At 52.3% G+C, this 19,612-nt stretch overlaps 1 protein-coding gene across 6 annotated transcripts in view; it reads left to right on the top strand.

Annotated features, from left to right (window-relative positions):
* Nucleotides 1-7,181: 7,181 nt before the first annotated feature.
* gphnb (gephyrin b) overlaps nucleotides 7,182-19,612 on the top strand; it is a 37,555-nt gene continuing 25,124 nt past the window's right edge. For 2 of the 6 annotated variants that reach the window (XM_029141648.3, XM_029141647.3), the window contains exon 1: nucleotides 7,197-7,407. In XM_029141648.3, coding sequence (XP_028997481.1) covers nucleotides 7,344-7,407 — 64 coding nt within the window. In that variant the 5' untranslated portion in view covers nucleotides 7,197-7,343. Of the gene's footprint in view, nucleotides 7,408-19,612 lie in introns of all 6 variants that reach the window. The other 4 variants (XM_029141641.3, XM_029141642.3, XM_029141643.3 and 1 more) reach the window with 4 other exon arrangements.

The raw sequence follows: 19,612 nt of genomic DNA, 5'->3' as shown, positions 1-19,612 counted from the left end.
GCTCCTCTAAGCTTTGGATTTCATTCGAAATAATTGTTCTCATCTCGTTTTATCAGCAGCGAGCCGCTTCTCCTCCGTCAGCGCTGCTCTCTCTCCGTTCCCGGCAGAGTCTCTCCACTCTCCGACCCCGGCACTCGCAGGCATATTGAAATTGGCTGTCGGGAAGCCAAATGGTTTCTGCTTATCACGTGCGTGTGCGTGTGTGCACGCGTGTGTAATATCTGCTCCATTCCCTACATGTAACTTGTAATGCCAGGACCGAGGTAGTTAGGAGCTATTTCCCCCCTGGGGCCTCTTCATCTCTGAAGCGTCTTTTGCACTCCCCCATCATTTCTCCGTGCTCATTTTCTCTCTTACCCACACACACTAACTCTCCCTCCCACCAGGTAAATTAAAGTTATTGGCTCTGAGGCAAAATAGTGAAATCAACGTGTCATCGCGGCAGCCTTTTAAAATATCAGCAGGATTATATTGACAGTGTTTAGCGTGAACACTGCTGGATCCTTAAGGGAAGATGTGGCGTTGGAAGTTGATATTAACATTTAATTTAATTACGTTTAGCGTTAATGCACAGCCCAGTCTCCTCAGCGCGCATTAACATGCAGTAATGAGCAGGAGGGAGGAATCCTCCATCCCCACGCTTGCGATAGGATGCCACTTAGCAGACGCGCGGGATCGATTCCTCCTCTGGGATAACGAGCAACACCTGGTTGCAGTAATATGATCTCAGGTCCAGGCTCGATGCTCGGACGCTGGCCGCACGCTCAGTAATGATCATTAATTACTCGTGCTCACCTTACAATCCTATTAGTGGCGTTGAGAACGGAAAGGTCACGCAGCCTCACGCCGGCCCATTCGAGATCATTTTAAGCGATTAGTATTTGTTCCCCAGAAGATCAAAGTCTTCATCTGCTTTGGTGAAGAGATGAACAAGCCCCAGGGGCAGACTTTTAAATTCGCTGTACAGGAGATTTAAATGCATTCCACAATAGATTGAATGACTTTCCAAGCGTTTTTGTGCCGATGCAGCTTTTTGTGCTTTGAGGTTTATAGAGACACACTCTTTATTTCCGTGTGACGGTCGCAGTCCGGATGCTGGCTGGTCAGAACGTGTGCGCTGTAGTGAAATATTAACACAAGGTGGTGCTCTTGTCCTCTTCAAAAAGCTGTTGTCACCTCGCTGTGATTCCTCAGAGGTTTTGTTTTGACAGACGTAAGACGAACGATGGGAAAAGACAGTTAGCGTCAAATATAAGAAGCTGTAGCGTTTTTTTATTCTCACTTATGGAAAGCTGAGCGTCTTGAATAATGTGAGCTGTACAGTCGTTTATAGACGAGCCTCCTTCTACAGCCATAATATGCATGCTTTGATTCCAAATGACGTGTTTTCAAAAGGTTATAATGAGTAAAAGGAAAGATGAAATTTAAAATGATGCATTACATGACTTGGATACATGTACAGTATTTATTTATCTGCTTGTTGGAGGCGTTGCACTGTTTTAAACCCCGACAACCTTTTCACACTTCAGTGAGAACCACTTGACGGAGGGCAACAGGTTAATGTAATGTGCTCTTATTCAAGCTGCTTTGCTTTCGTTTCCATTAGACGGGCAGAGCTGAATGCTGGGACACGGCGCGGGATCCGTCTCAGCCGCGCGGCCCTCGTTAAATCGTTTTGAAAATCGCACAGGGTCTTTTAATGTGATTAAGACGCAAATTGAGCAGTGCCTCCTCCTCGGAGGCCTCCCTGGGCCTCTTCAGGTGGGACCTGAGGTTACGGTGGAGGCTGCCCACTGTGTGTGTGTGTGTGTGTGTGTGTGTGCGCGCGTTTGCCGTGCGTCGTCACGTCGAGCTCACGCGACGCTGACGCTCCACAGCTGCGAGCGAGGCCGTCGCGTCGCGTCTCCTCTCCGCTCGCTCTGCCCTCGGTGGTCTCCTGACCGTCCCCAAGTCATTTCAATCTAAATGCAAATTTCATCAACCACCCACTAAAAAGACTGATATTAGTATCAAAGCCAGTGTGTTACAGCTGTGTCATGTGGACGTGTCGCACTCAATAGCATCTCCAGCGCGAAAACCTGCCAATTTCCCTCCACCGCTGAGAGCAGCCCTCGCTTTCTGCCGCTCTTTCTCTCTGTTGGCTTCTTTGTGTCGCCCTCTCTATTCATCGTCTCCTCTCTCTTCCAGCAGCACTTTCTCTACCAAACATCTTGTTCCTGGCCGCTTTCGGTCGCCCGGTTTCCCCCACGTCCAGCGCCCTCCTTCCTCCCAACCCCTCCTACCCTCGCGCTGCTCTCAGCTGCTCGCTGACTCTGCACGCGCTCAGACGCGCACTCGCCCCCTCTGCCGTCGCGTGCGAACGCACTCTCCACTCTCCGTCCGTCCACCATTTTCCTCTCCCCTCTCTGCGCTGGCGCGGAGGTGAGGCGAGGATGGGTGGAGAGGTCTGGGAGGGGAGGGAGGGAGGGAGGGGGAGCGGAGCGCCCCGGGGAGGCTGCGCTCCAGGGGTTGTTAACATGCAGGTTGCATATTTCTGAATTGCAGAGCATCCTTATCTCGCCGCGCTGGGTCACTGAAGCGCTGCCTTCCTCGCTGCGTGCGTGCGTGCGTGCACGAGCGTGCACGAGCGTGCACACCCCTGCGCCAACGCACGTGCCTGCATGTAAATATGTGCATACGTGTCTGCAGCCATGCTGGCAACAGCAGGAATGTAAGCAGCGGTGGGGAGGGATTCTGTGCCTCTCTCGCCCTCTCTCTCTCTCTCTCTCTCTCTCTTTCTCGCATTGCAGCAAGAAACACTCATCAAGCTGCAACACACATCTCACAGAAGCCCACAGATACAGCAGCAGCGGCGGCAGCGTCTGGGCCTCCTGTTAAAACACAGACGTGACACAGCGACAGCCCACAGCTTCACACCCTGCTCTCCAGCTGCTTGTGCTCAGGTGGGCCACCGGGCGCTGCCGCATGAAAGCCCGTCCCGCCGGGCGCCCTCGCCGTCTGCGGCGCCGCTGGCCGCCCCCCCCTTCGGTATCTGCCGCCGCCGCTCGTCCTTGAGGAGTCGGGTCCCGCTCGGCGGCCGCACGCGTCTTGGGCGTGAGCTCAAACGAGCCTGTCTCCTTAACACCTCTGTCATGAGCGCCGCATTTATCAGTCATTATCCAGAGCCGAGGTTGTGTTTGAAGGGACCATCACCTGAATGCACGAGGAGGCGGAGAATGACACGTGCATCACTTGGTGGTTTTTATTATTGTTGCAGATGAAATGAATAACGTTCAGATCATGTGAAGCTGGGCAGCTGTGGCCAGATGTGCTCTAGCTGTACTTTTTTTTTTTTTTTTTTGGTTGCATTTTCCCTTCTGCACGGCTGACTCGTTTTTCCAGCTGGCCTGGGTGTGAGTCAGGGCTCCTCCGGTCAAACAGGAGGCCACGCACAGGGCGCCGGGGGTGGGGGTGAAGCTGGAAAAACAACAAGTGTCGCCCATGAGGGGAGGCGCGAGGTCGCTGTGGTGCAGAGGAGGCGAGCGCACCTCCGCTCAGCGTGCGGCTGATTGACATTTTAACTGGACAGGGTGGTTTCACCAGCAGGAGCGCTGAGGCTGAGCTGCACCGAGGGCCTGGGTGAGTAATAAGTCATGCAGCGCTGGCTCCCTGCAGCATCTTCATCCAGGGGAGGTGGGGGATGGAAGGACTGGAGGAGGGAGGAGAGCGGGGGAGATGAAGAGGTGAGGGAGATCCCGGGCTGCTGACTGCGCTCCCGACTCCTGTCAGACCCAGCCGCTCGCTCCCCCGACGTTCTGACCACCCCCCTCCCCCACCACTGAGCTGACAGCTCGGCCCCAACAGCGCGCTAACCACATTACCTGGGCTCACCACACTCATTACCCCGCACTACGCCCGCTGGAGCTTGAAAGTCATGCCACCTTCTGCACCCATGCAGGTTAGTGGGTGTTTCACCCCACACGCGGCGGCGCCCTGCGACGCCCCCATTTCCTACCGGGAACAACAACGTACTGAATGTCCACGAATGGGTTTTTCCTGCTTCTAGACTTTCATGTCAGACTTGATGACAAGCGACAGCATCTGTGCATCTGAATGCGTAAAACACATCAACCGTGCACCTCTTTTGCTGGAGGAAATGTTTTTTGTGGACTTTCTTCCCTCTCAATCCTTCAAACGCACACCACAGTCTAGCAGGACGCCTACTTTGCACCTGCAAACCAAACCGTGCTATCAGGTTCCTGATGAGGCACTGGCTGCTCTCTAATACCAGCGGCGTGTTCAGATTCTACCGGTTTGCTGGAGACTGCATGCAGCTGCCGAGCGCAATCTGTGAGGATGTGGCGTTGACATCGTGCGCCCGCGCTCGGTGTGGCAGCGGCGAGCGAGCGGCCGCTTGCACCAGCGTTGCATCAGAAGCGACGGCGGGAATGAGGAGGAAGACGGACGGACGTCCAGGTCGCACTAAAACCTCCACGTCCACATCCTGGATGTCCAAACGTCCAGGATGAGCCCTTCAACAGTAGGTGAAGGTTATTAGTTATTGTTTTGCTCTAAGGGCTTAAAAAAAGCTCTATATTTAACTCTTCCACGTTCTGGAGCCAATTACATGACTGGGAAAAATGACCCGGGGTGGTTTGGTGTCCAGGGTCGTTTGTGCTGACATTCCGCTTTTCAAATGCCACTCTGTTAATTATGCAAATGGAGGCCGGCGTCAACGCGTGCGCGCGCGGCGAGGCCCGTTTGGATGCGCGGCCAGTTCCTGGAGAGAAGCGCCTCCTCCCAGCGCGATGGGCAATGGGAAATGACCCCTGCCTTCCTCCATCCAGCCTCCCGCTCCCGCTCTCAGGACCTCGCTCGCCTCCTCCCTGTCCTACTTCACTTATTTATTTATTTTCCGTCTTGCAGTGCAGCTCTTTGCGCAGCAATGCTCTGCGACACTAGCCGGCTTTGGAGGAGGAGAGTCCACATCGCGTTGGTTTCAGGCGGGGGGCGACTCCGGTATCGGACGTAATGGGTTTGATTCCAGAGCCCGGGGCGACGCCGAGCGCTGCCGTGGCCGCGGTGGGAGTGGGCAGAGCTCCCACTCCCACCGTCACAGGCTCCTGCCTCCTCCTCCTCCTCTTCTCTCTCCCCCTCCATGTTCCTCTCCCCTCGGACGGCCAGAGGTTGCTGCTCCGCCCCAAACCCCCAGCCCGGCTCTAAATAAGGCTCTGTCCCGAGTTCTGAATGATCCAGATTTAGTCAGGTGTTTTAGCGAATGTCAAATAAGCCCTGGGGTGCGTTTGCCTCTTTCTCCTTAATTAAAGAGCGGCGTGTGCTGCTCTACAGGCAAAACATCGCCAGGAACAGGAGGAACGGGACCAGTCTGACCCAGTGTGTGACTGTTTCAAATCAGAGACCTATCAAGTGCAGTTATTATATTAGTGAAGTATCTGACCCATATAAAATGATGAGGTACAACACTGGAGGCATAAAAAGGTGTTTAAGGCAGTGGAACCGGGTGAGAGGAGCAGCTGCATGCTTTATTAAGCATTTAACATCTAGCCTGTGTTGTCTTTTTGGGACTTGGGAGCAGGCTCGAGCTTATTGGTGTGGAAGTAAAGCTTTATGGCTCTTTGGCAGCCGTGTCCAGCCGTGCTTTATGACAAGGGAGCCGTTTTATGAAGACCTGCGCAAGTCCAGAGACTTGAAGGGAACGGACCAGGACCATCCAGGAATGTGCCGCTGTTGAGGAGCGCCAACATGGCCGCTCTGCTGCTGCTCCTGTGGATCTGAGGGGGATCCCACCCTCGGCATCAGGTCCCAGCCGGGCTCCAGCACCTTTAATGTTGCGTAACAAACACACCCGGAGCAGGCTGCCGTCCTCCGGTCGCCCCCGCTCGGCACCGCGGGGGGCGGGGGGGGGTGGGCGGGCTTTCCTGGGTTCGCCCCCGAAGACGAGGCGGCGCCGTTCGCGGCTCCCTCCATCTGCCGGCGCTCCGCTTATTATTATGATAGATGGCGCGGGGAAAAGGGGAGCGCGATAGCCCTCGCCTCCTGCGCTCACCTCTGCACAAACAGCACGCCGCTCCACCAACACAACGCCGAGGTAATTACACAGTCATTACAATACGCTCTTGTGCACAACAATACACACGCTCACACGACATAATCACGGTCCTCCACGTACCAGATGGGATCCCCGGTGTCCTCGGGCCATGCCTTCCCTCTACATACGTTGCTGCTACTGTGTCTTCACCTCAGCTCCTCCTCGCTGCTGCAACAATGGGCTGTTGTGTTGTGACTGTGCGCCCCCGTTTGCGCCGTGTGAGGCCCTGCGTCCGTCTGCGGTGCTGCGTGCGTTAGCATGCACAGCTGGCGTGTTTAGCGCCGGGCGCGCTCCCTCGTTGACGGGTCGACAGATGTGGTTAGAACGAAGACGCTGCACGTCCGCAAATTAGTTTAATATGCAGCGGATGGTCTGATGCACATAGATTTAGCATTTGTATGTTTGTTTTTGTAACGGGTCGAGCCTTTATTGTGTGTTTGATGCCCGTTACAGACACACCTGTTGTTTGTGTCACACAACACAGGCTGTGCCGCGGCTCCGTTTGGTCGTTGAACCCGGTCCGGCCCGGAGACTACTGCGCTCACGCGTGTTTTAATGAATTATATATATTGATACACTCCTCTCAGAAGCCGGAGGACGGGCATTTCTTCCATGAGAATAAACAAGAGGAATTATACGCCATGGAAGCGTGGAGCCTATAAATAGCTGCAGTGGGAGCGTTGCATTTTACAGGTCAGACTGTGATTTTGTTTTGTTTTTTATGCTCCTTCTTTAGACCTTGACTGGAGAAGTGCTGCTTCTGCTGCGCCCTCGCTGGCTCCTGGAGGCCCCCCTTCAATGACTGCCACCAGAAGGGGACGTGCTCCGGGTACCGGGTCAAACCCGCGGCCCATGAAGAGCAGCTGTCTAAAATCCCTGCTTCAGGAATCACGGCTCGACACAGACTGGGTTCGCGTCCGTCTCCCCTAAAAGCCTTCACGGGAAATCAATAGCGGTCTCCATAAGGATGAATGTGGGCTCCACACTACTATCATGGCAGGCGGCCAGCTGAGTGATATGTGCGGTTTGAGCGGCCCCCGCATCCTTCCCGCTTATCTGTAGGTGTCCCGACGCTCGCTCGGCTTTCGACTCCTCTCGCCTGGCTGACTTTTTTTTTTTTTTTTAATATTATCCGAGCCCTCCTCCATCTCTTCCTCCTCTTCCTCCTCCTCCCCTCCCTCTCCCCGCTAAGTTCGATGCGATCGGCTCTGGGCCCTGCCGTGAGTTCTCGGTGCGGGCGACAGCTCTGCTGAACATGGCGTCAGACGGGATGATTTTAACGAACCACGACCACCAAATCCGGGTCGGAGTCCTGACAGGTAAGCGCAGAAAACGCCGCGCGCCCCTTTTCCGTCCCCTGTATGTTCTCACCAACCCGTTCCCACCGGCTCTTCGCCTCGATCTTCATACATCTCGGCTGCCCTTTTCCCTGCGCTCGGCGGCGGCTCGCGCGAGCGAGCGAGGCTGCTTAAAAAGCCTCGCGTTCGCATGTTCCGTCGTGCGGCTTTGTGGACCCGGCGCTCGTGCCGCGGAAGCGGCGCGCGCGAGCTCCGCATCGGTTTGCGTCGGGCTCGTGTGGATTTCTCGTCGAGCCGTTTTTTCCCCGCTGGAGGAGAGGAGAGGAGCTCAGTTTATGTGTATTGAATAATTCATGCCTCTATCTGCTTGTCAGAGCCGAAAATTACAGCTGACCGTGTGTTGAGTCGCTGCTAAAGATGCTCGGGCTATAGATTGCATTATTGACACTCAGCTGACCACAGCGATTTTCGAAGTGTTGCTCACGACAGTTGCTGAAGGTGGATGTGGATGTGTCGGTGATGATGAGCGCATCCTCGGCCTGTTAAGGAGATGTGGGTACATTTATTGGGGGGGGGGGGTGCGTGTGCACGTCGGATGTGGCTTGTTTTGTGAATGACAGCGCCGAACGAGCCGCTTACGTGACACATGGTCGCGGTTCCGGCTCGGTTTCGGTGCGGCTCGACGCGCTAAATCCTCCCGACGTCCCTGCGAATGCGGCGCGATGACGGCGCGTCTCTCACTTACCGTGATTGGAAGCGTTATGCGCTTGGATGCGATGCTCGGCTACGAGGCGGCGGAAGGTGTTAGATGTGGTCGCCCCCGGCCTTCATTTCTTTAAATTGTGTGTGTGTGTGTGTGTGTGTGTGTGTGTGTGTGTGTGTGTGTGTGTGATCGCCATGCTTCATGCGAACGGAACGAACGAAGCGGTTGTTGTCATGATTGGAGGAAATTGAACGGATCTTTTTTATTTTATTATTTTATGGATGGGTAAGGGGGGGGGGGGTGGATGCATGATAAAGGCTGTCCACAGGAATCCCCTCACAGTCCTTTTCCTCACCCCCTCCCTCCTTTCTCTCCTCTCTCGCTCTCTGTCCATCCTGTGTGAGGCTGGGTCGATCAATCTTTCATGAAAGCCGTGATCTCTCTCTCTCTCTCTCTCTCTCTCTCTCTCTCTCTCTCTCGCACACACTCACGCACACACGGTATTGCTCCGTGTGGAAATCCAGTATGGAGGTGGTGCTGGTAAGCTATGTATAGCGATGGAGGAATGACTGTGTAGACCCTCTGATATCTGCCAGGGGAAACCCCCACTACCAATCGCACCACCACCCGCCGCCCCCTCTTTTTTCTTCCCTTCTCTTCCTCGTCTCTTTGGGCTGGAGACAGAAGGCGAGCGCTGTCCGTGGTGCTGAATCCAGCGTCACTCACAAATCAGTGCCGTACTGACCCCACCACGGTAAATACTGCATCAGATAGCTACACCCAGAGATGTGAAGGGGGATAAACTCTTTTCAAGTCGCATTTGTGGCTAGCTCCACCTCTATTGTTGCCCAGACATTCTGGAGGGTATTTCAAAGAAGGCAGTGGCATACTAATACGGATTTGTTGGGAGATAAACAGTGTTTTCTTATGTACTGTAGGTGTTAGTTTGCCTTATGTTCATCACCAGCTGGAGGTCAAAGTAGAAGCATTCCTCTTTAACGCTACATCGGTGCCCACGCCACAACATAGGAGGTTAATTTTTTTGTGTAATCACTCTCTTGAATCTCCAACTGTATCACCAGTGTAGTGACAGATTGCCAGTTCGAGCTCGCTGTGCAGTGTTGACAATTCCCGCATACATATAGCGACGTTGAGACGCGCAGAGGCACGAGTGACAGGCTTATTTGTCTTTTTGATGTATCTGTGTGTGCATATGGAGCAGGCCCGGTTTGCACCGTCACTAAAACGGAGCGGCGAGGGGGGGTCTGGGAGGAAACCGTGCAAGGTGGCGTTGAGCCGCCGCGTTCTACCTGACCCACAGCCCTTCGGGAGTCCAGTCACAGCAGGATCGCTCCTGGCTGCGAAGACTGCTGCGTGATTCCCTCATCGGGGGGGAAATATTTGTGAGGTGATGGATTTTGACAGCGAAAACTCTCCTGCCGTGCTGCTGCGAGGAAGCAAAGCTCCAGATATTCAGGCTGACTGGATCTTTCTTCTGATGCAGAAACTTGTCGCCGCTCTTCGGTCTTACATGAATCGTCAGCTTGTGTCATTTGTCTGCTGAGGTGTGTGTGTGTGTGTGTGTGTGTGTGTGTGTGTGTGTGTGTGTGTGTGTGTGTGTGTGTGTGTGTGTGTGTGTGTGTGTGTTGGGGGGGGCTACGTGAGCAGAATGCTAATGGAGTCTGAAGCAATGCTCAATCTCGCTGGCTGCCAGGGTCAAAGGTCACCTGTCCACTCCTTCACTCAGTCGCCAAGGAGCAGATGAGACCTTGGTTCATCCTCCTCTATCACTTAGCCCCACATCTCGCTAGACAGGTGACAGAGCCCAGGGGACAGCTCTGTTTAGACCCTGGACACGGTCCAGGAGGGATGCGTGCGCATGTGTGAAGAAACGCCTGCATTTTGTGGAATATTTGAATAAAACTTGGGGCTTATTAGCAAATAAAGGGAGACGGGATACTTGAAACGGGATAATTGGGGTGAACTCGCTGCCACTTGTCAGGAATGTCACACAGAAAATGTGAGCTTTGATACGGAATGGATAAAAAGCTGCTCATGCTGTGCTCAGCCTGTCATGGCGTGCGTGTTGTTTTGTTTTCCACTTACCTGTGTGTGTGTGTGTGTGTGTGTGTATGTGTGTGTATATGTGTGTGTCTGTTGTGTATTTCGCCGCTCGGCGCCCAGTTATTAGCGGTCGACATTTCTCCCTGTGTAGCATGAGTTTTAATTGTGCCGTGACTCGCTCTGCTCCTGCCTCGGGATCCACTCGGTTGCATATTCACTCGCTCCAGCTAAATGCACGATGGTGTGTGTGACTGAGCTGAGATTGAGCCGTGGAGTGAAGAGATGAACACAGTTTGGCCTCAAGTATATGATGGGAAAAGGACCGTAGAACGACATTAAAAATGAAGTGATAGTCGTACAATTACGTTCATGTTGCTGGTATGTAGGCGTGTGTTCTATTTATCCATGTGACTCTGCTCATTGTGTTTGTGCGCTAATACCAAGCTGTGGATGTAAATCGCAGCTTAGCAAATCCACCTAACCCCAAATACAGTTACAGTCCCCTCCCGCCAGCAGAGCGGAGGTCTGGCTCCCTGCAAAAGACATCCCCTGGCTTTTAATCTGCACAAAGCCGGCGTGCATGTGTGGGGTCCATGCGGTGTTACACGGCAGCTCTCAGCGCACGGGGCCCCGGATGTGTGGCTTGATTTACAGCCCATAGAAAGCCCCATTGATTCTGGCTGCTGAGATTGTGTGGGTTAACTCCAGCTTTTCTGAAAGACACACGGACACACACTCAACACTGAGCTTCCAATGAGGAGCGCCACACGTTCTCCCTGTGCCTCCCCGGCCCTCATCCCTCCCCATCCCTCTCTCTGGAGGTCTCTCTCCCTTTTTTTGTTCCCTTTTTCTATCTCCCTTGGTTGTAACAACTGAGACAGGCTTAGGGTTGTGTGGGCGGCTCTCCAAACTTGCATGTCTATCAGAAAAACATGAATTGACGGCAGGCAGGCTTCCCAAAACAACCACATTTAGATCATACTCTCAATCCCTCTGTTAAGCAGAACTAATTCTGTGACTCCCTGCAGAATAGGTGGAAGCTTTTATTTTGGCGGGATTACATATTAAATGTACAATTGTAACACTTCATTTAAATATTTTGCTGGAATACCATAACATTTTTAAGATACTCGCTTTGAAACCCATTTGGAGTAAGTTGCCAAGTTGTGCAGTGCATCATTGGGACTAACCACTTTATTGAATATCTGCGAGGCAAATCTTCAGTTTCTCTTTTCTTAGAAGTAGAAATCTGAAACAAGAATATCTGTTTGGCCAGTGAACTGAAAACTATGACTCAGCTTATTAGTCCTGTCAGAGACAAACCTCTACTAATAAATCACACCCAACACTTCAATACAATCTTGATGAAGTCATTAAACATCACACACGTCTGTTCGGACGCGTTGATTATTGTTTTAAAGTCCCTGTAAGTGATTTCAGACCAAACAGACCCGACACCATCTGCGTCTTCATCTGGGTTTTCTGTGACATGCATTTGAAACATTTCTTTTTTGTTTGAAGTCAGAGTTTACGCTTCAGCCCATGTTTTACGAGGGATCTCCCCGAATCATGAAACCAACTGTTGACTGTCTTTAACTAATGTCTCAATGTGTAAAATATTAGCTTTTACTTTGTCTTTTTTATTTTATTTTACTCCTCTAAAAATAATCAGTATGCGCCTCTGCTGTTCTGTGTGGGTTTGCAAGCGTGTTAGCATGCCCGCTCGTGTGTACTTGTCTCGCTGCAGATGGGATAAAAACTATTTAATCTGCTTTTCCACATAATTTAATCTCTGGAGTTTTTCCCCAAGTTCACCTTAGCAGCTCAGGCGCTAAAGAGGCTCTGCAGAGAGACAGGCGTCAGGTCGGCGAGAGGCAGCCGGAGGACCTTGACCGGAACCACGGCAGGGTCGTCAGTTACTGAAGGGCTGGAGGAATCTCCTCGCAGCTTCTGTCCGATTTTCGCAAACTGCCGTCCATGCTGTCCTTTGCCTCCTGTACCACCTTCCCACATGCCCTATGGCTGCTGAAACCGCCGGAGTCGCCGCTAGCTCCCCTCGTTATGGCTCCACACGTTCCTCCAGTGCTGACGTAATATCCTGAAGCAGCTGACATCATGACTAGATAACAGACGTTAACCTCTGGTTCACTGGTGGTATGAAGATACGTGGTTTGGCTGGGAATGAGAGCGCCCCAGGCATGTGTCTACCCGCTAGCATGATTCCAGTCCTCTGTCCTGCTTTGACCTGACTTTGTGTCTGTCTGCGGCTGAATCACTTCATCTGCTACTAGGGTGTTCCCTCGCAACGATATGCGGGCATCTGCTGAACAATATGCTTCTTTGAGAGGGATACGCGTGGAGCAGGAGGGAGGCGAGCGTTCGCTCCCAGGCCGCGGCTCGTCCCGTTCCAGCGCATTCAACATGTCCGTGCGTTTAGTTTGAACTTCCGCGCTTGTTGCTCAACCCGACGCCGATAAATTGGATTTTGAGCGGCTGTAAAAATGGAAATGGACGAAACGGGAGACATCTTTGGGGCTCGGCGTGCTGTTGTTTAGACTCCACAAATCTAATTTAATTCGGTTTGCATGTGGTCGGACATGGATTTATCGTTCACATGGGTGGGGCTCTTAAAACGCAGAGTGACCGTTCTCTGGTCTTCTTCTCTCTCCCTGCACACACACACACACACACACACACACACACACACACACACACACACACACACACAGCTGTCACAGTGGACAGCAGGCAGGCGGACCACATGACCAGAATAGACAATACGGGAGCAGGGACATGAACACAGAATGAGAATTAAGTCTTCACTGCACAGGAATTATTCTGGGCCTGTAGTAGCGGGAGCGGCTCGTGTGCTGGGGTGGGAGCGGCTCATTCTCCTCCCCCTCCGTGCACACACCCCTCGCTCTCTGCTTTCGTAGCCCATGGAAATAATCCTCCCCTACTGTAAATAGTCTTTAATAGGATGCGCGTCGGAACAAGAGGCAGACGGCATTTTGGCAGACGAGCAGCAGAATCTCCTCCGCTCTTGTAGGCTCTTGTCAGCCCTCCAGAGAAGAGCTCCACTGGGGCTGCCTGGAAAACTATTCCCAGACTGGATGCGTAGGTGTCGAGAGCTGGTCCACTCCCTCTCCCTCCTGCCCGAAAGCACTGTTACAATCTGCCATTCATTTGAGGTGATAATTACAACAGACTAGCGCAGATTAAAAGGGACGGAAAGAACAGGTGGATTGTGTTAAATATTTTGGGGCGTAAGCAAAAGAGCAAATGAGATGCCGGTGTGTTTAGTGTCAGCAATTATCTTGTTCTGACATTAAGAAGCGAGCATCGAGCCTGAGCTTCAAGCTATTGTTTTCTATTTTTGGCATCTTTTAACGCAGCGTCTGACGTCTGGGGTTTAAATAACAGGCCAGGTAGCGGTTAGACCCAGATGCATTAGCTTAGCTTAGCCTAGCTTAGCTTAGCTCGGCGATCATGTCGTTAATATTCATGCAATTGCTGGGCAGATTTTATGATTTGAAAGGTTTCAAACTCTTCCTGGTTGTAGTTTGAGAGGCTGTGTTCCCCCCTTTTTATCGGTGCGATAGCCTGTGCAGGCTCAACGATGGCGATAGACATCAAGATAGCGTTAGCTGATGAGTCACTGCTGTCGTCGGCGGTCGCCTGCCTCCTGTGTCCTGGCTCCAGGTGTTAATTAGAGCTGGGGGGTGAAGAATGCAGGAGTGGACAGAAACGACAAAAAAAGTGAGTGATTCATCACTGGCCTTGTTTGCTGCCGCTTGTCTCCATCAGCCCTCGTCTAGAAAGTGTCCTGAACGTGATCACGTCTCGTGACAGAGATCGGTAAAGAGCTAATCTGTCAGAACTCCACCTGTCAGTCATCATGACATCGGGTCCTGTCACTGTACTGTACCTGGCTTCACCTGACAGGTAAAAGATTCCCAGCATGCATTTCAGCAGTTTAACTTTGTGGGAATAAATTAAACATATACTTTGTCTTGTTTATATATTTTGTTTCCTGTTTGACTCACATTAAACTCAACAATAATCAGGTCTGATTCTTAACGCAGATGTTGAGCCTGTGCTGTGTGCAGCACGGTGACAGCCTAGCACTAAACATCTGGATTATTGCCAGCCCATGTGCCTGTTACTGTCTTTGCTGGAAACCATCTGTTCCGTTAACATGTTAATTATCTAATTTCCTGTAACTTTGGCCGTTTCTGTGCAAAGGACTCGTCGATCCTGAAGGATTTTACATTGTCACAGAGAATAGAAAATATGTTGTGTCACGTCCTCTGCAGCTCCCAGAAAACCGCTCGGATGGTATCGCTTGAATATTCTTGGTTTTCGCTCGGAGGATAAATATTTTTATTACAAAGCCAACAATCCGGGGACCAACCACAGTGGGCGAGTTAAACAAAGCTGCTACCGAGTTGTTTTTGGAAAGCGTGAAATCCCTTTTTTAGAAAAAGCATAAAACACAGGAAACAGACAGACCTCGGATTTTACTTTTTAATTTAGGTCCGTACTAACTCTTCAATTCCCTTTTCTTATATCTGTACAGCTTTGACACGGTACCTTTTTAAAAACGTCAGCCACCGGTTCCTCCCTGCCGCTCAGATCATCTACAGTAACAGACAGGGAGCTTCATTTGTGTCAACATCACTTGAGGGAAAGCGGGACGTTGAGGAAAACCCTGCGAGTCCTGGTGAGGCTCCGACGCGTAAACGAGCGGCCCTTCGTAACGAGGTGGAGGCTCGGCACTCGCCCCGGACCGGCGCCGGCGTGAGGCCCTCCTCTGAATCGGAGGAACGTGTTCCTGCTCAGGAAGACAGACGTTTTTGTGTGATGGTTATTAATTACAAAGCGTTTCCCTGCAATATTTACAGTTGCTGTGGTGCAAATGCATTTATAATTGACAGTAACTTGCTCTGTGATGTATTTTGCCATAAACGTTCCTAATCAATTCCATTTTATTGATAACTGAGTTAACCTGAGATTTAGAGGTAAATATAAGTCATTCGCTCTCTTGCATTGCCTTCATATTATTCAAATAATGGTCTCTCTCGACCATCTCTCTCTCTCTCTCTCTCTCTCTCTCTCTCTCTCTCTCTGACCACCATTCTCACTTATTTCACCTTTCCTGTCCGCATGCTCCCGTCCCCCTCCGTCCCCCTCCGTCTCCCTCCGTCCCCCTCCGTCTCCCCGGCACAGCGAAGGGCGCCGGCAGTGCGAGGGGAGCATGTACGTGTGAATAATGGAGGAGGCCAGCTTCTCCTTAACGAGGAGTGTTTGATGGCCGACCGCAGCCTAGCGTGTGCGCTCAAGGTGTTCTCCCATTCCCCTTCTCCATTATTCACGTCGGTACCATTTCCGTTTCTGCCACAAAGCCCTCTCAGATCATGGCACCCGGGAATCAAAAGTTAATAGACACCCGCCCACGCTCTCCTCAGCCACAAACGCCCAAGTCAGACGCACAAAACCCAGCTTGACTGACGCGACCTGACTCGACTCGACAGCTTTTGTTGTCCTTTTGCATTTTTTATGCTATGTTTACAGGCTACAAGGGCTGAAACTGGTATATTTCATTCTGGGCACATGACCTGTTGTTGTGACATTGGCCTTAGTACAAGCGTCGTATGCTACAGTACGAGCATAATAAACTAGAATAATATAAAATAAAGTGTAAATCGCTTACATATCGCATCCATTAGTAGCCGGACTTGTCTCTCAGACCAAACAGACGACCTCCAGCGCACCACTTCCTTCACGAACGGTGCTAAATGTGTAGAATGTCCCAGTGGAGCTCCGGGGCAGCCCCTCACCCGGCCCTCGCCTTCCGCCTCCCCCCTCTCACCCCACAGAAGGACGGTGTGAAGTAGCGGTGGGTTTGAGGAGCAGTAGTCAACTCGAGCCTCAGCTACTGTAGCGTCAGCTCTGGGACAGACATGTTTCCATCTGTGTGTGTGTGTGTGTGTGTGTGTGTGTGTGTGTGTGTGTGTGTGTGTGTGTGTGTGTGTGTGTGTGTGTGTGTGCGTGTGAGCTCCTACAGTGGGATGCTGCCCTGTAATTGCCGACACCGTCCAGAGAATTGAATGTAATGAAGGTAGCTGCTTCATTAGTACAGCCGGGCCTTGGGCTGTGTGGTGGTGGTGGGGGGTGGGGGGGCATGTAAATGCTACATCCTGGGAAATAAAAGCGAGTCGAGTTGATTCGTGCACGTACACACGCACGCGCTTACGCACGTGAGTTGTCGCCCACGCGCGTTAACGGACGCCTCGACGAGCATGTGCAGCTTCAATCCAGGAACTCACTTCCTGCTTGGAGAAGATCCTTCGCAGCTCAATTGCGCCCAATGCAGTCGATAGCTTTGAATTTGACTTGGTCTTGTTTTGAAATTTGACACTGCACACTGCCTCATTTTTAAGTTCTCATGAGACCAGGGCAACAGAAAATGTGTAGAAATATTAGTTATTGCAGCTTTAAAGGCCCTCTGGGTTAAGAAGTTGTTATGGATATAGTTTAAGGCCGAGGTTGTTACCTCAAGAAGAATAAAATCAGTCATGTGAGTCAGATTCATTTGGCAGCCAGCCGCTCACGACGCCTTTCCAACATGTCCCTCGATGATCCCAGACAAGGTTGGGCCGGATTCATCCGTGCGGACCTTTGTTTTGACCTTTGACCTTTGCTGCAGAGATCGCCCTCGGGCTTCTGTTCGGCGGTTTCGGAAGCCGGCGTTAAAACGGGATCCGCGGGCGCGGAGCGACGGCCGGTCGTGGGGACGGCCGCCGGTGGAGCGCACGATGATGAGGCCGCCTTCGCCGCCGCCGCATCGGGAGCCGCGTGGGGATGCAGTTTAGATTAACTTTCCACTTAGTGAACACTGTGTCACTTACAATACGGCTGAGTCTCCTGCCTCGGAAATCGTCTTGACAGCTGCACCTCTTGAGAAGCTTTTGGGGATGTGCACTTGCTTTTCCCATCAAATGACTGTTGTGGTTTTGGGCCTGACCCTTAGCTTTGATCATCTGGCCTCAGAGTTGCCTTCTGGGAGTCTAACCTTGACCCGTCCTCAACCTGTGAGACTGATTGCAGTTCCCTGTGACCTGCGTTTATCCCTCCCTCTGCCTTTGATCCTTCCTTGACTCCTTCCCGAGTGAGAGATCACAGACGAGCAGGGAGAACATTAAGCTTCCTAAATGAAGACCAATCAATACCTGATCTGATTAGGCCTCAGCACATATGTTTCACTACAAGCACTAAAAGCCAACAGATAAAGAGCCCCATTGCTAATGTTAGCCAATAGCTATTCGTCGCTCTCCAGCTCTTCTATCTTTAGTCATATCGACTGGAGTGAAATGAGTGAGCGGGGTGTTTTTCTCCCATGCAGATTCGCACAAGTCGTCCGCAGGAGGTTTGTGAGGATGAAGGAGGATGTGGCGTCGTGCTTCTAACAGAGGCGCGCAGCCCCGCCGATGCCACCGTAAGCACATTTCTATTGGAATCAATAGAGCTGCTCCCCGGCTCAGCTCGGCTTCCAGCGGGAGAGTGGTGCCCAGCGTTAATGGAGCTGCCATGGATAAGAGAGCTGTAAAGCAACAGGGATGTGCCAGTCACCGCGTAGCTGGGCTTCGCTCACTCATATCACCGTAGCACAGTTAGCCGTTTGAGCGGGTCACCATGCGAGACGGCCGCTTCTGACCACCGAAGAGCCGCTCGCAGCAGCTGTTGGAAAACGCCCCGCCGCGCTGGCCGCCGTGGGCCCTCTGGCACCGAAATGTCACGCGACACGCGCGAGGCTAATGCCACGCCGGGCCGCAGACACATTCATCACACCTACCGTCATTAGGAACAAGCCTCATTATACCCGAGGCCTGTGATTTATGATTAATATGCACAAGGGCTGTGGAGGATCAACAACTCCCTCCAATCCATCGATTCCACTGGAGGAGGAGGCGGAGGAGGTGGGGGGGGGGGTCACTGCATGGGAAATGAGACGAAGGCGACAGACTTCCACCACTGGAGCGACGGGCGCCATGTTCAAGGTCCCTGTGTTCCCCGCCGCTGTAAATTGTCTCTGGTTCTTTTCTCAGCGGCTTCATTAGTAATTGTCTCTTCAATATTTATGGCCGTGTTAATAAAACATCAATACGCGCGGCCTTTGTGGGGAGCCGCGCGCTGGAGGCTGCTGCGGCCGCCTACCAGCGGCTGGAGGAGATCACGCGCCGCGTGACGGACGCGCTGAGCTGTGCATTTCGGTTGAACGTGACTTTTTGGAGGCGGGAGCTCAACTGGAGCGCTGGAAGTCCAGGCTGTAGTGGACACTCCTCGTGCTTCTCCTCCCCCATCTACTTTTATCTGCACCTCCTGTATATTATTTATTGCCCTGCGTTACCCCCCCCCCCCCCCAGTCATTTCCCCATCTTCCCATTTTAACTGCTACTCTCTCCTCTCCAGTCATCTCCTCTTTGCTCTCAGTCTTTTGCCCTCGTCTCCTCCTCCTCCTCCTCCTCCTCTTCCTCCTCCTCCTCGGATGCGGTGTGAGCCCCTCATTTTATTCTGGCTCCGGCTCACCCTCCCTCGACTCCACACGTCCATCCTACTATCAGTCCGCTCCTTTATCCCTCCAGCTCTACCTCACCGCACCAGAAGGGAGGGGTTGAGACGGGGAAGCCGTGGCCAGAACCGGGCCCGGTCCACTTGCCTGGAACACCTCTCCCTTTCTTCCTCTGCACATCTGGTGCGTGGGGGGGTGAGCCATGTTGTGCTGTGCTGTTTGGTCCCTGGCTCTGCGTGGTGGCTGGATTCTTGTCCTGGCCGTGCTGCAGCGGGTTTGGATCCGAAAGGCGGATTTGCCCAGCGCCGTGCCCACATGAATGAGCTAGGCTGTAGTAAGCAATGGTTATTAAGCCAATAGAGTAATTATTAGCTGCAGCGTTAGCGTAGGCTCAGCGAGCGTGGTGATTTTTTTTTTTTCCCATCCGTCCATGTTCTCCAGTCGCTGGCTCCAGTAGCAGGTGGAGTGTCACACTCTCGCATTATGTAACTCCACCCCAATTTAGATCTGATTTCAAATAAATGGATCTCGAGCTGCTCGTTGGCTCCTTTCCCCGCGGATATAAATAGCGTTTTCAAATCTTATCTGGAAACAGCGTTGTAGAGGCGAGATGCTTTGAAAAGCAGCCCGACGATTAGTATCCCATTGTTCCGCTCCACACCCCCTCCATTCTCCCGGCTGCTTACAGTAAGCCCGGGGACCCGTGTGTGTGTGTGTGTGTGTGTGTGTGTGTGTGTGTGTGTGTGTGTGTGTGTGTGTGTGTGTGTGTGTGTGTGTGTGTGAACGCATCCATCTGCATCACCGTGTGATTGAGATAGCAGCTAATGGTGAAATGACGTGTGTGTGTGTGTGTGTGTGTGTGTGTGTGTGTGTGTGTGTGTGTGTGT

This window comes from Betta splendens, chromosome 24 (genome assembly GCF_900634795.4).
Source record: "Betta splendens chromosome 24, fBetSpl5.4, whole genome shotgun sequence".
Classification (NCBI taxonomy): Eukaryota; Metazoa; Chordata; class Actinopteri; order Anabantiformes; family Osphronemidae; genus Betta; species Betta splendens.
This window is presented reverse-complemented; position numbering and strand designations above follow the sequence as displayed.